General features: G+C 45.4%; 1 protein-coding gene across 1 annotated transcript; it reads left to right on the top strand.

The window, feature by feature from the left end:
* Positions 1-11,069, top strand: LOC114903156 (F-box only protein 27-like). The gene is made up of 6 exons (XM_029235973.1): positions 1-431; positions 749-844; positions 4,327-4,462; positions 5,133-5,261; positions 5,620-5,715; positions 11,037-11,069. Exons 1-6 carry the CDS (start codon positions 1-3, stop codon positions 11,067-11,069), a joined length of 921 nt encoding a protein of 306 aa, XP_029091806.1.
* The last annotated feature ends 4,938 nt before the right edge of the window (positions 11,070-16,007 follow it).

The raw sequence follows: 16,007 nt of genomic DNA, 5'->3' as shown, positions 1-16,007 counted from the left end.
ATGGGTGCCTCGGCTTCCAGGAACTGGCTAGTCGGTGTTTCCGCGCTGGAGCCTGAACCCGAGGAGCCGCTGGGTCTGGGCCAGCTGCCCACAGAGCTGCTCGAGATGGTGCTGAGCCACGTGCCCCCTCACGTGCTGCTCGGGCGCTGCCGCCGGGTGTGTCGGCGCTGGCGCGACCTGGTGGACTGCCAGGCCCTGTGGCTGAGCATCCTGTCCCGAGACCACGCCGCCCTGTCACCCGTCCTCCGCACCTGCCTGCCCGCCGCCGACGACCCCAGGCCCTGCGTCCTGGGCCGCTTCTGCGAGCGCAGACCCATAGGACGCAACCTTCTCCAGAACCCCAGGGGCCTAGGTGGGGAGCCCAGGAAAGGGGTCCTCCTCAAGGGAGCCGGTGGGAGGGGCCGGATGCGGGGGGCGCTTGGACTCCGTGGGTGGGGTGGAACTGGATCCCAAGGGAGGAGCGGGACGTGCAGGTCCCCACGGGAAACCCCAGGGGACTTATCCCTGGGCGGGTGGGATGGCAAAGAACTTGGGGAAAACCCGTTTTCATTTAACAGAAGGTTTCCTGAAATGGACGGTGCTGAGCAGTGAAGACGGCTGGGCGGCGGAGGAGGAAAACTTGGAGGTCATACCTAGTGCCTATATGCTGACCAGCTTCCTGTCTGCCTGCAGGTGAATGTCCCTCTTCCCCAAGGGCGGTTGTTGAGGACTTGCCTGGTCCTCACTGACCTTTCTCCCTCTTTCCTAGGGGTTATCACAAGAAGCAAGTGTTGGACCTGGAGAAGGAGGGTTTCTGGCGGGAACTTCTGGACAGTGGAAAGATTGAGATTTGTGTCTCTGACTGGTGAGTGTGATGATAAAAACAGCCCTTTATTTATTTAGTTAGTTAGTTATTTATGGCTGCTTTGGGTCTTCGTTGCTGTGCATGGGTATTTCTCTAGTTGTGGAGAGCAGGGGTTACTCTTCGGTGTGGTTCGCTGGCTTCTCATTGCTGTGGCTTCTCTTGTTGCGGAGCATGGGGTCTAGGCTCACTGGCTTCAGTAGTTGTGGCGCACGGGCTTAGTTGCTCCGTGGCATGTGGGATCTTCCCCGACCGGGAATTGAACCCATGTCCCCTGTATTGGCAGGTGGATTCTTAACCACTGCGCCACCAGGGAAGTCCCTGGGTGACTTTATTTAGGCCTCCTAACAGCCCCTTAGGATAAAGCAGGTAGGGAAGTGAGACTTAACCACCATGATAGCTTTAGTACTTAGCAGAGTACATTCCCTGAACCCATCCCCTAACCCCCAAAAGGACCCAAATGGGATGATGCCAGTTTGGATCCTATACAGAGGACTTGGGCCCAATTCGGTCTTGTCTGTGAATGAGATGCTCCTTGGTTTAGGAGGAGACAAGGTAGGAGACTTGGCTAAATGTCAGATTCTGGAGCTAGAACCTCTTAGGTTCAAACCCTGGCTTCCCAGCTTTGTGGCCTTGGGCAAGTCACAGTGTGCCTCAGTTTCCCTATCTTTATAAGATAGGGTTATATGTCAAACACAAAGCCAGTGCTTTGAAGTTTGAGGTGTTTTCGTACCCTTCATGGTCCTTGATCCTGTGGGAAAATTATTTTTGAAACCTCAAACTGGGAAGTTCGGAATGGGGAGGTGATTTTTCCCTGGTGGCACAGCTAAGACTTGGCAGGGCCTGGCATTAGACTCATACTTGTCTGACTCTTGTGCTCTGTAGTGATGGTCTTGAAACTGTGGTCCATGAGCACCTTCCAGGGGATACAGGACCCAGATGACTTTAAGCAAGGCAAAATCCAAGTCCTCTACAGTTTTATGTTCCTTGTTCTAAAACAACTCACTACAGTTCACATCGAGAGTGGGAGCATCATATAGTTATCCTTTCCCAATTCCTATCTCACAGTCCCCCAGTTTTACAGAAACTGAAAGCCCCTCACTGTATTGCGTGGTCCTCAGATGTAAAGACTACTTGAGAGACAGGAAAAGTGACCATTTAAAATTTTGGCCTTACCACATTCACTTTCAATCAAGGCACCGTAAAATTCCTCCCTCTGCAAATCCATATCTTTAGGAGGCGTATTTCCAATCAACTTTTGTTTTTAATTTAATCCTCTATCAAACTATTGTAGCATGGTTGTGTGGCTTTGAGCAATGGTGTACCAGTTGATTGTAATAATCGGTGACTCCCCAGTTTTGTCGTACATCACCCAAAATATCTATAACTCCCAATGTCTGGGATATACCAATGAAATAGACTGTCTAGGCTGAGAGAGCCAGGCATCAACATCTGTGAGAAGTTTAGAGCCAACTACGAAGTTAAAGGGAACAATGTCAAGACCACCTTCCAACTGCCAGTTTGGGGGATTCCCAAAATCACCCTCAGGCTCAGTAATTGACTAGAAAGACAGACAGAACTGAATGGAAACTATTATCCAATTAGTTTATTACATGGAATATATACAGATTAAAGTTAGCCAAGGGGAAGATCCCAGGCAGCATCCAGGGGATACCAGATTTCCATTGCCCTCTCCCCATGGGATCAGGACACCTGACTGTCCTGGCCTCCATGGGTGACAGTACCCATGGAATATTGCCAGCCAGGGAAGCTCACCTGAGTTTATAGGGGCTTTATCCTGTGTTTCACCTCAGCCTCCAGGTCAACTGATATTGCGTGAGGCACCCTAAGTCACATTGTTCGTCTTCCTGCGGTGCTTTGCTCCCATTATAGACTATCTATGTGGATGTGGCCAGCCCCCGCCAAATCATACTGGCAGGCTATTCAATGTGACTCAAGGGCCCCAGGTGAGCAAAGATACTCCTGTCAGACACAACAGTCCAAGGGTCCAGGGATTCCCTCCCAGTAGTGGACAGCAAAGACCTTACCTTTGGACAGGTCTAAATGCTTTTCTATAAGGTATCATTTCAAGATTCCAGATGATTCCAATCTGCACCAATGTCTGGGAATCACTAGTAGGAAATAATTTAATCCAAAAGAAAAAATGTTAATGCTTAGAGTTTTATGGTCACAGGAAAAATTTTACATTTCTAATTATATTCTTTGTGTGTGTGTATGTGTGTGTGTGTGTGTGTGTGTGTGTGTGTGTGTGGTTGGCACAAACAGTATGAAAGGTAAGTCAGAAGAATTTTAAAATATATTAGTACTACATTAGGACAAAATTCTGTGGGAGAAGTTGAATGGACATCTAAGTCCAAGTAGTGGAGTGATGTGAAATCTCTGTAAAAGGAGATACTTACTTGTTTGTGTATTTATACCACCTATTACTCTTGTTTTTAAATTTTTAATTTCTAACATCAAAAATGGGGCTTCCCTGGTGGCGCAGTGGTTGAGAGTCCGCCTGCCGCTGCAGGGGACACGGGTTCGTGCCCCGGTGCAGGGAGATCCCACATGCTGCGGAGCGGCTGGGCCCGTGAGCCATGGCCGCTGAGCCTGCGCGTCCGGAGCCTGTGCTCCACAACGGGAGAGGCCACGACAGTGAGAGGCCCGCGTACCGAAAAAAAAAAAAAAAAAAAAAAGCACATGTCTTGGCTGTGCAACTCAGTGAATTATTACGAAGTGAATACATTCACTAAATCAAGAACAGAATGTTGCCAGCAAACCCCACCCTCAGCATCCCTCATGCACCATGCCCCATCACTTTCAACCCAAGGGTAGCACCATCCTGAATTCTGTTACCATAGATAAGTCTTGTCCATTTTGGTACTTAATACATATTGAGTCATATAGTTTGTATCTAGCTTCTTTCAATCAATAACACATTTGTAAATTCATCCATAGTTGTATGTAGCTGCAGTTAGTTTACTTTCGTGGCTTTATAATATTCCATTACATGAATATACCATAATCTATCCATTTACCATTGAAGGACATTGCATGTTGTGTCTTTGAATATTGCTGGATATCCCATCACCAATTTATCTAGAATCCTCTGGATCCTTGTAAATGGCTGATAAGAAAATTGTATCTTAAAACATCACTGTTGTACACATCGGAAATGACATCTTTTGCCACCAGTGAAATATAGAATGAGAAATAACATGGGAGGAGGTACCCTGAAGAGCACGGCTTTAGGTCATTACTTCTGAAATGAATGTGCATGCGGACCAGCTGGGGAGAGAGTTTAGTGCAGATGGATTCACTGGGTATGCAGAGGGGCCAAACTCCTAAGTGACACTAATGGTGCCAGTCCCGGGGATCACAAAACTATATTGTACATGGGAAGGCCATTCAGGTGAAGCAGGCAGACCCCCCAAAGAGATAGGACGGCAAGTCCAGCCTTCAAGGTCTCCCTTCTCCCACAGGCGGAATGACCAACAAGGAACTGACTGTGTATATCAGCTGACTGTCCAACTTCTAGATGCCGACCAGGCCATCCTGGATCACTTCTCTCCGTTGCCTTTTCCCATCTGGAAGTGGAGAAACAGCGTCTCTCCTCGGGTGAGTCTCTGGGGTGTGGGAAAGGACAGTGGGGCTTATGAGAAGCTATGGCTGCGTAAAAAATTGCCCTCAAATATAGTGGCTTAATAGCATCGGCAGTCATTTTCTCACCTCTCGTGGTTTCTGTGAGTAGAGCTCTGCTGGGTGCTTCTGGCTCCATTCTCTCATGTAGTGGCCTTCAGGCACTGGCTGGGGCCGAAGGGCAGGGCAGGATGTGAGTGTGTATACAGCTGGTGGCCGGCCAAGCATCTCTTGGTTTAGTCTCAGAGCTTGGCCATGGGATCTCTCTGCTTGGTCTAGTTCGGGCTTCCTCGCAGCATGGCAGCTTTAGGGCAGTCAGCTGCTTCTTGGTGGCTCAAGCCTCCACCATGAGGCTTCTGGAGAAACCAGCAGAAGCTGCATTGCCTTTCTGACCCAGCCTTGGAAGTCACTTAGCAAAAGTCACTCAGCGTCATTTCCACCACACTCTTGGTTACAAGGAAACCTGCCCAGATTCAAGGGAACAGGAATTAGACTCTATCCTTGGATAAGGAGTGGCATGATTCTAGAAGTACCTGTGGAGACATTGTCACAGCCATCTATGGAAAATACCACCTGCCTGAGGACCCCAACTCAGCTTCTGAGAGGAAACCTATGTCACAATGAGGCTTACCTCTTTTCCTTCCTACAGGTCAGCCACGTGTTCTCCAACCTCAAGAAGGGCGTTCGCTTTGTGTCTTTTGAATGCTGCATCTGGGACTTGGAGTTCAGAAATGAGCAGTATGGAATCTCTGTGACGAATTCCAGTGTTATCGTGCAGGTCTGTCTGTCCTAGTCAAGGGCTGTCCTTGAAAACTACCTGACCGTGCCTCCGGGGAGCTGGGCCCATTGGCTGGGCCATCTCAGTAATCAAGGGCTTGTAGCTCCCTGGCATCCTGGGATCTCCTGGATCCGGTCAAAGTTCCTACTGGGCCCTGTCTTCAGATTCTGGAAACTACTATAAGAAAGTTCCTCCATCAGATTTACTGGCTGCTCCTGCTCTAAGGCAGCCCCTGTTTTACTGAGTGGATACGCAGTGATCAGCACAGGGAAACACTGGATTGTGAGAGGGCTTCTCACCCTCCACCCACACCAGGCTCTCTGTTTCAGCTCCAGAGCCCTCTACCCTTGTCTCCTAGAAGCTCATCCCTATGGCGGAGAAAATTCCAGCCCCCACGGGTGGTGAACTTAACCCCATGGCGTTTCAAGACTGGGATCAGGACTCAGAGCTGAAAGTAAAACTACCTCAAAAAAATGTATGGAGACAGAGGGTTCTTCCCACCCTGTGAACAATCAAGTGGTCCCCTGAGTCCAGCCTTACCCTGAATTGTATGGTGTATAAAATTATTTTGTATTTTGAAATTCTTTTCAAACATGGAAAGAATAAATCAGAAATATATCTGCCAATCATAGGTAATAAAGGTATTATTTTGCCAATAGTGTCTCATGTCTTTTTTTTTTTTTTTTTTTTTTTGCGGTATGCGGGCCTGTCACTGTTGTGGCCTCTCCCGTTGCGGAGCACAGGCTCCGGATGCGCAGGCTCAGCGGCCGTGGCTCACGGGCCCAGCCGCTTCGAGGCATGTGGTATCTTCCCAGACCGGGGCATGAACCCGTGTCCCCTGCATCGGCAGGCGGACTCTCAACCACTGCACAACCAGGGAAGCCCTCTCATGTCTTTTTAATAGAAATACATACAATGTTTCTGCATTGGTGACTACTTGGTTCACAGTAAGGATTTGTCCCAGTTGAGGAGGGAAAATTGTACAGAAGAAAACACCTATAGAAGGTATTCTCCATTTGAGAGCGTGAAAGTGTTAGCACCCCATTTCCCAAGCCCTAAGGAAATCATGGAGTCAAAGATTATCAATCAGGGTTAAAAGCATTAGGCAGGTGGTGGATGTGGGTACAGTGTCACAGTGACACCACGTTTGTGACATTCTAGTCATGATGAGGGTGAGAGAGGACCATGCAATGGCAGGATCTGGCTGTCCTCACCCCAGTCCAGGGGTCGTGGCTAGCCTCACTGCTGCAGGATCCCTAAGGAGTTCCAGTCTCCTGATGTAAAGCAGACGAAGCCTGCTGCTGCCTTTGATGTAACTACCCTGAACTGCCCCACCCACCTGCAGTATCAGCATGGGACACACCCACTGAGGACAGTGTTTTGCCAGTATCATCAAAAGGGGATTGTGGGGCTTCCCTGATGGCGCAGTGATTAAGAATCCGCTTGCTAATGCAGGGGACACGGGTTCGAGCCCTGGTCCAGGACGATCCCACATGACGCGGAGCAACTAAGTCCCTGCGCCACAACTACTGAGCCTGCGCTCTAGGGCCACGAGCCACAACTACTGAGCCTGTGTGCCTACAGCCCATGCTCCGCAACAAGAGAAGCCACTGCAATGAGAAGCCCATGCACCACAACGAAGAGTAGCCCCCACTCGCCGCAACTAGAGAAAGCCCACGCACAGCAACGAAGACCCAATGCAGCCAAAAATAAATAAATAAAAAATTTTTTAAAAAAAGCAAGAAAGGGAAAATGGATATGAGGAAACTGATGAAGTTAGCAGTCTCTGTCATGGACCATGTAAGATTAACTACTTGATGTCCTCCAATGTCCATCCTGCCCTTGATATCTCTGATCACAAGGCTTCCTAAAATAAAAACTATATTTCCCAGCTTCCCTTGCAGCCAAGTGAGGCCATGTGACTAAGTCCCAGCTGGTGGAATGTAGGGAAAGTGATGTTCACAACTTCTAAGATACGACTTTAGGGTGGGGGGCAGCATGCCCTTTCTACACCTTCTTCAGCATTCCTGCTTCTCAGAAGGTGGATGTGATGGCTGTAGTTACATTGTGGGCCATGAGGACAAGAGCCACATCCTAATTAATGTTGGCAGAATGAGAAGCCAGACGCAGCTTAGATCCTAGAGCCACCATGCCCAACCTGCACAGCCTACTCCTGAATTTTCTCTTAGAGAGAAATAAACTTATATCTTTTTTTAAAACATCTTTACTTGAGTATAATTGCTTTACAATGGTGTGTTAGTTTCTGCTTTATAACAAAGTGAATCAGTTATACATATACATATGTTCCCATATCTCTTCCCTTTTGCATCTCCCTCCCTCCTACCCTCCCTATCCCACCCTTCTAGGTGGTCACAAATCACCGAGCTGATCTCCCTGTGCTATGCGGCTGCTTCCCACTAGCTATCTATTTTACGTTTGGTAGTGTATGTATGTCCATGCCACTCTCTCACTTTGTCACAGCTTACCCTTCCCCCTCCCCATGTCCTCAAGTCCATTCTCTAGTAGGTCTGTGTCTTTATTCCCGTCTTGCCCCTAGGTTCTTCATGACCTTTTTTTTTTCCCTTAGTTTCCATATATATGTTTCAGCATACGGTATTTGTTTTCCTCTTTCTGACTTACTTCACTCTGTATGACAGTCTCTAGGTCCATCCACCTTACTACAAATAACTCAATTTCATTTCTTTTTATGGCTGAGTAATATTCCATTGTATATATGTGCCGCATCTTCTTTATCTATTCATCTGTCGATGGACACTTAGGTTGCTTCCATGTCCTGTATTATAAATAGAGCTGCAATGAACATTGTGGTACATGACTCTTTGAATTATGGTTTTCTCGGGGTATATGCCCAGTAGTGGGATTGCTGTGTCGTATGGTAGCTCTATTTTTAGCTTTTTAAGGAACCTCCATACTGTTCTCCATAGTGGCTGTATCAATTTACATTCCCATCAACAGTGCAAGAGGGTTCCCTTTTCTCCACACCCTCTGCAGCATTTATAGTTTGTAGATTTTTTGATGATGGCCATTCTGACCTGTGTGAGATGATACCTCATTGTAGTTTTGATTTGCATTTCTCTAATGATTAATGATGTTGAGCATTCTTTCATGTGTCTGTTGGCAATCTGTATATCTTCTTTGGAGAAATGTCTATTTAGGCCTTCCGCCCATTTTTGGATTGGGTTGTTTGTTTTTTTGATATTGGACTGCATGAGCTGCTTGTAAATTTTGGAGATTAATCCTTTGTCAGTTGCTTCATTTGCAAATATTTTCTCCCATTCTGAGGGTTGTCTTTTTGTCTTGTTTATGGTTTCCTTTGCTGTGCAAAAGCTTTTAAGTTTCATTAGGTCCCATTTGAAAATAAACTTATATCTTGTTTAAGTTACTATGATTTCGAGTGTCTATTTTACACAGCCAAACCCAAATTCTAATGAACACAGAGAATGTCACAGTTTCATATTCATCTTTTGCAACTGGCTCTTTTCACTCAACATCACATTTCTTACATGTATCCATATGGATTTGCGTATATCTAATTCATTAAAAATTGTTTTTACATGGTTCCTTCAGGAGTTGTTTCCCTGAGACTCTTTATTTTATTGTGGTAAAATAAACATAGCATGAACCATTTTTAAGCCTACAATTCTGTGGCATTAGGTACATTCACCATGTTGTACAACCACCACTATCCATTCCAGAACTTTTTTATCATCTCAAATAGATATTTTGTACCCACTAAACAATAACTCCCCATTCTTCCTCCCCACCCCCAGCCCCTGGTAACCTCTATCCTACTTTCTGTCTCTATAAAATTGCCTATTCCAGGCACCTCATAAAAGTGGAATCTTACAATATTTGTCCTTTTGTGCCTGGTCTAATTCATTCATCTCAACTACTCTGTGACATAGCATCTGTCTCCTTGTTGAGTCATCTTTGTCATCCTTTAATGAAGTCTCATAATTTACTCCAAAATGAACTTGAACATCTTTTCTTGGCATTTGGGCTATGCACGTTACTTTTTGTTGTATAAGAGAAGGGAATCTTTTCTAAGAATTATATTTTCTAATTGGTCATTGCTATTATTAGACGAGTCTTAATGATATTTTTGTATGTTGATCTTTAATCCAGCAGACTGGCTGAAATTTCGTTTTTGTTTTTTACAGGGAAGTTTTCTAATTAACTTGGATGTTTTGAAGGTTTCCAGTGGGGTCCTTATATCACGCTGATGCTTCCCTTTTATCTCTAGTTGGTCACAAAGGTTTTGTTATAAATGAGTGTGGAACTCCATCGAATGTTTCATCTCCCTTAATTTGATAATATGGTGTGTCACATTAGTAGATTAAAAAAATTTTTTTTGATGTGAAATTGTCATAGGTAGGAAAGTGGACTGGTTGCTATGATATGCCACCCAAATACCCTCTTCAGGATGGAGGAATTGTTTCCACCAGCTGTCAGGAGTGTTGGCAGCTGATGGCTTAGAGCTGAGCATCTGTCTGGTCAATGCCCTCAGCTGGAGAAAACCATCTTGCTTAAGCTTATGTCCCTTTCCTAGGGGCAGCCCATATTCCATGTCTGGTCAATGAGGGGACAAAAGCCTGGCTCCAGGGACTTCTCTGGTGGCCCAGTGGGTAAGATTCCGCGCTCTCAATGCAGGGGGCCCGGGTTCGATCCCTGGTCGGGGAACTAGATCCCACATGCCGCAACTAAACACGCCACAACGAAGATCCTGCGCAGCCAAGATAAATTAATTAATAAATTAAAAAAAAAAAAAGCCTGGCTCCGTGCCTCAATTAGGGACAACCCAGAAGGCCAGCCCCCTCCAGTTTCCCTGTAGGATGGACGGAGGCCCTGCTGCAACCACGTCAGCTTCTCCTTGTGCCTTTCCTGCCTCCTCTCTTCCTTATAAATGTTGCCCCAGAGAGCTCTTCCCAGAAACCAGCAGTTTGGGCTTCAAACCTCTACCTCAAAGTCTGTTTCCTAGGAAACCCTAGGTGTCAAAAATGTGAATGTTATGTGTGTTTATTATTTATTTATTTATTTTTGGCTGTGCTGGGTCTTCGTTGCTGCACACGGGCTTTCTCTAGTTGCGGCGAGCAGGGGCTACTCTTCGTTGCTGTGCACGTGCTTCTCATTGCGGTGGCTTCTCTTGTTGCGGAGCACCGGCTCTAGGTGCACGGGCTTCAGTAGTTGTGGCGCACGGGCTTAGTTGCTCCGCGGCATGTGGGATCTTCCCGGACCAGGGCTCGAACCCATGTCCCCTGCATTGGCAGGCGGATTCTTAACCACTGTGCCACCAGGGAAGTCCCATGTGTGTTTATTTTTAAACAAAAATAAAATAAATATTTATGTGTCCACCAACTAAGTTCTGGAATAGAACATTGCCAGTGCCTTAGAAGCCCCTTGTGGGTCCTTCCCCGTCTTTCCCCTTCCAGCTTACTCAGAGATCATCAACATCTTGATATTTGGTAATAATCTCTTGGTGTGTGCGTGTGTGTGTGTGTCTGTGTGTGTGTTTAGTACCTATGTATTTCATGTATATCTTTATCTATATCTATCTATCTATCTATATCTATATATATATCTTTGCTTTTGAATTATACAGCATGTATTCTGTGACCTGCTTCTTTCATTCAGCATCGAAGTGAGATTCACCCATTTTGATGACATAGCTATCGCTTGTTAATTTTCTTCATTATGTGAATAAACTACAATATGCACGTCTGTTCCACTCTTGACGGACATGCGTGTTGTCTCCAGTTTCGCGACTATTATTACTCACTGCTGCAATGAACGTTCTCGTACCTGCCTCTGAGGTCATGGGCACAAGTGTCTCTAGGGCAGGGTTTCTTAACCTCAGCACTGCTGCCATTTTGGCCTGGATAATCCTTGGCCGTAAGGGACTGTCCTGGGGTTCGTGGAACACTTAGCAGCATCCTTATTTTCATATTCAAACAATCATAAAAAATTTCAATCCAGGACTTCCCTGGTGGTCCAGTGGTTAAGAATCCACCTACCAATGCAGGGGACACGGGTTCGAGCCCTGGTCTGGGAACTAAGATCCCACATGCCATGGGGCAACTAAGCCCACACGCTCTGGAGCCCTTCAAAATACATGCAAAATCGGCCGCATCTCTGCCACCACCTGGCTCTGGTCCCGGGCAGGATTACCTCTCACCTCAGTTATGATTCATCTAGTTCAGAGACAGCAGGACCCAGGAAGGCGCCCCGCACGTAGTAGGTGCTGCATGCAGTAGGTGCTCATGTCCAGGCTGACTGATTTGCCTCCTCACCCCCTCTTGGCTGGGCTGTGAATTCACTTGGCCGGCGTCCTGCCATCCTTCCACTGTCCCCCTCCAGCACCCCCGCAAGAGCCCGATCTCTGATCTTCCTCCACGTCGACCCCTTGCATCCCCTCCTCCAGGCCATGGGGCCTCTGGGGTTTTTAAGAATTTGAACCTAGAGAATTCCCTGGTGGTCCAGTGGTTAGGACTCAGCGTTTTCACTGCCGTGGCCAGGGTTCAATCCCTGGTCAGGGAAGTAATATCCTCTAAGCCACATGGCACCGCTAAAACAAAAACAAAAACAATTTGAGCTCAGCTGCTCCCCTCACACCCAGGGTGGTTAATTCCAGGCTGGTTGTACCCTTGCCACACTCCCATTCCATTGACATAATAGTGGGAGTTGATCCATCCCAGGGACAATCTCCAAACCTCTGATCTCCAATCCCTGTGGGACCTTCTAAGACATCCCCGTTCATCTCCGGATCACAGCCCTGACTTCAGCCAGGTCAGGAGCAGAGCCAGGCAAAGGGATGCTACATGATGCCATTAACACACTGGACGTCATTTAACTACCTCCTGGGATTATGGCCAGGCCCAACAACAGTGAGACTTAGGAAAGAATGCAGAATAGAGCTGGGCAGTAAACAGACCAGCTGATGCCAATCCAGATGTGAACAACCCGGCTAGTGCCGCAGACTTCCTCTGATTTCACTGGCTGTGAAATTGTACACATGTCAGGTAATGGTACAGCCCGACATGGAATGCAACCCAGGGGACAAGAACTTGGTAGCCTGCGAAGCCGCTTTGTTTTGGTAACTATTTAAAAGGGGCCCCGTGGGTTTTTTCATAACCAGCAAGTCAGAGCTCCTGTTCCAGTCCCAAATTCCTGGCCAAGAATCACCCTCAACTCACTAGTAAAATTTTCCTTATGAGTGTCTTTTAATGCCCAGTTAGTTGTAAGAAGGCTTACAATCAGAGAAAGTCAGGTGAACCCACAGAATTAATAGTTTTGTGTTATGTTTAAGAATCATCTGGGATATTTGGTATTTAATATATTTGAAATATTTAAGAGAATTTGGCATAGGAGAAAATGTGACGAATGTGTCCTGTAAATGTAAGTCTTCCAACTTGAAGTGTGTAATTGAGTAATACATTATTTTAGACTTGTAATTTGTCACTGAAATGTGAAAGGGAATTTTTCAAACAGAGTAAATGGTACTAGAATATTTAAAAGATCTTGACACTCTTGTAATTTATTGTAAGAGTTAAATACTTGGGAAGGTTTCGCTTTTTAGAAGCTTCTGTTGAGTGTCCAAAGAAAATTAAACAGTTAAGGATTTCCCTGGTGGCACAGTGATTAAGAATCCACCTGCCAATGCAGGGGACACGGGTTCGAGCCCTGGTCCGGGAAGATCCCACATGCCGCAGAGCAACTAAGCCCGTGCGCCACAACTACTGAGCCTGCGCTCTAGAGCCCACAAGCCACAACTATGGAGCCCGTGTTCCACAACTACTGAAGCCCACGCGCCTAAAGCCCGTGCTCTGCAACAAGAGAAGCCACCGCAATGAGAAGCCCGTGCACTGCAAAGAAGAGTAGCCCCCACTCGCTGCAACTAGAGAAAGCCCGCGCAGCAAGGAAGACCCAACGCAGCCAAACATAAATAAATATATTTAAAAAATGTAAGTTGGGGTTTTATTAAGCCACACTGATGAAGAGCTTTGGATTTGACTGTATAGAAACAGGTCCTGCTCAGGGACTTCCCTGGTGGTCCAGTGGTTAAGAGTCTGCCTTCTAATGCTGGGGACTTGGGTTCAATCCCTGGTTGGGGAACTAGAATCCCACATGCTGCGGGGCAACTAAGCCCAGGTGCCACAATGAAGAGCCCGCGTGCCGCAACTAAGAGCCGACGCAGCCAAATAAATATTAAAAAAAGGAAGAAAAAGAAACAGATCCTGCTCAGAACAAAGAGTGCCAGCCTATCTGCTTGTTCAGAGCCAATACCGTGGACAGTTTTGAGGAAAGACCACATCAGTGGGCTGCTGCGGTGGGTGCCTCCCCATCTCCTCACTGGTCCTGAATCATCAGCCATCCCGAAACTGGCTCCACCTCCACCCAAAACCTCAGCAGCTCTGAGGCAATAACTCTGACTCTTTACATTGGCAAATAAAATCATACTCCCAACAGGAAAGAAGAATACACATTGGAACAGCCATCGTAAAGAAACAAATTCAAACCCACGGTGTCAGCACATTTGTGACATGTGTCAGTACAAGTAATTAGTTTTATAATCATTATAATATCACACAATTGCCTCATCTATTCGTTAAGGTATTTACAACGTTTGCAAAGATCTGATATTAGACTTGTGAAGGGTTTAAGTGATTACATTTGGAAGGAGTGTTTAATTGGTTAGGGAATTCTGATATAGAAGAATAACTGCTTAACGATTTTATCAAAGAACAAAGATTAGTTAGTATTCCTGTTTACATGCAAGCCCCATGGTTGTAAGCAGATCCAGCAGCATGGAAAAATGGCTGCTTGCATATATTACTGGTGAGTAATGGGTAATTCTGCAGTAGCTAAGAAAATTTTATGCTGCACATACTTTCTCATAAGTATAACTATTTTATTGAGATAGAATTCACATAACAAAACAATTAATCATTTTAAAGTGTTTGAGTCTGTGGTTTCTAGTATATTTAAAATCTTGTGCAATCATCACCACTATCTAATTCCAGAACATTATCATCTCCCCGTTCTCTGCAATTCCCCCAGCCCTTGGCAACCACTAGTCTACTTTCTGCCTCTGTAAATTTGCCTATTCTGGTCATTTCCATGTAAATGGAATCGGTACAGCATGTGGCCTTCTGTGTCTGGCTCCTTTAACTTATCAACAGGATTTCAAGGTTCATCCATGTGGTAACATGTATCCATACTTCATTTCTTTTTCTGGCTCAGTAATCCCATTTCAATAATTCCATTGCATGGAAATATCACATTATGCTTATCTATTCATTAATTAATGGACACTTGGGTTGTTTCCATCTTTTGGCTATTATGAATAATCCTGCTATGAACACTTGTGTACAAGTTTTTGTGTGGAGATAAGTTTTTCTTTCTCTACAGTATATACCTAGGAGTGGAATTGCGGGTTTTATGGGAACTCTAAGTTCAACTCTTTGAGCAACTGTCAGATTGCTGTCCAAAGCAGCTACACCATTTTATGTTTTCACCAGCAGCAGTGTATGAGGGTTCCGATTTACCTGCACCCTCAACAACACTTGTCATTGTTCCTTTTTAAAATTACAACCATGCACATATCTTGTGACCCAGCAGTTCCACTTTTAGAAATATACACATACTATGATGACACACACTGTATATGGCAGCACTGTTGGTAACAACAAAACCCTGTATTTCCATCAGTAAAGGATGAGAGTAAAACATGGGGTACCCCCATACATAAAAGTAAATAAATAAGGAAGCTCTCTATGTAATGATATGGAAAGATCATCAAAGTATATTAAATGAGGGGAGGTGGGGGAGGGATGGATTGGGAGTTTGGGATTAGCAGATGCAAACGATTGTATATAGAATGGATAAACAACAAGGTCCTATTGTAGAGCATAGAGAACTATATTCAATATCCTGTAATAAACCATAAAGGAAAAGAATTTTTAAAATATATATTATACGGTAAAAGCAAAGTGTCAAACAGGGAGTACATGGTATGTTATTGTTTATTTGAAGAGAGTGTGTGTCTGCATAATTCCTTGTACATGTATAGAAAATCTCTGCAAGAACATGTCTGAATCGAGGGGAAAACTGGGGTAGCTGAGGGCAGTGGTAGAAGAGAGATTATCCCTAGGAACCTTTTTTATACTTTTAAATTTTTATACCTTGTAAATATATTATCCAATTTAAAATAAATACAATGAGAAACTTTAAAACACTGAAAGCTAAACAAAACAGATCTGTAGGCCTGATAGAAGCTGCGTCATCCAGTTTGACCTTCACGCCACAAGGAAAATGACAACACAGTGAGACAGCAAAGTGACCTGCCTCGGGTCACTCAGTAATCAGCGGTGTCACCAGGAGATAAAGTCTGACCCAGAGCCCCCCTGTCTTAGCACCTTAGAGGTTATGATACACTCCCATTTCTATAAAGTAATGGAATAAAAAAGGAAATCAGCTGACAGTACAAAGGGATGGGGGAGGAGACTGGATTCATTTCCTGTTGCTGCTGCAACGAATGACCATAAACTCAATGGCTTAACACAACAAAAGTTATTCTTTTACAGTTCTGGAGCTTACAAGTCTGTAAAATATTTTGTGCCACATTTTCGGCAGTATTCACAGGTCCCAAGGATTAGGGCACAGATACGTTTAGGGGGTCTTTATTCAGCCCACTGCAGAGATCACCCACATGTAAGAGATTCGCACACT

The sequence above is a fragment of the Monodon monoceros genome, unplaced genomic scaffold (assembly GCF_005190385.1).
Source record: "Monodon monoceros isolate NGI ecotype Baffin Bay Population unplaced genomic scaffold, NGI_Narwhal_1 Super_Scaffold_10, whole genome shotgun sequence".
In the NCBI taxonomy this organism is placed as follows: domain Eukaryota; kingdom Metazoa; phylum Chordata; class Mammalia; order Artiodactyla; family Monodontidae; genus Monodon; species Monodon monoceros.
Note: the sequence above shows the minus strand (reverse complement) of the source record. Positions and strands in the feature narration are given on the sequence as shown.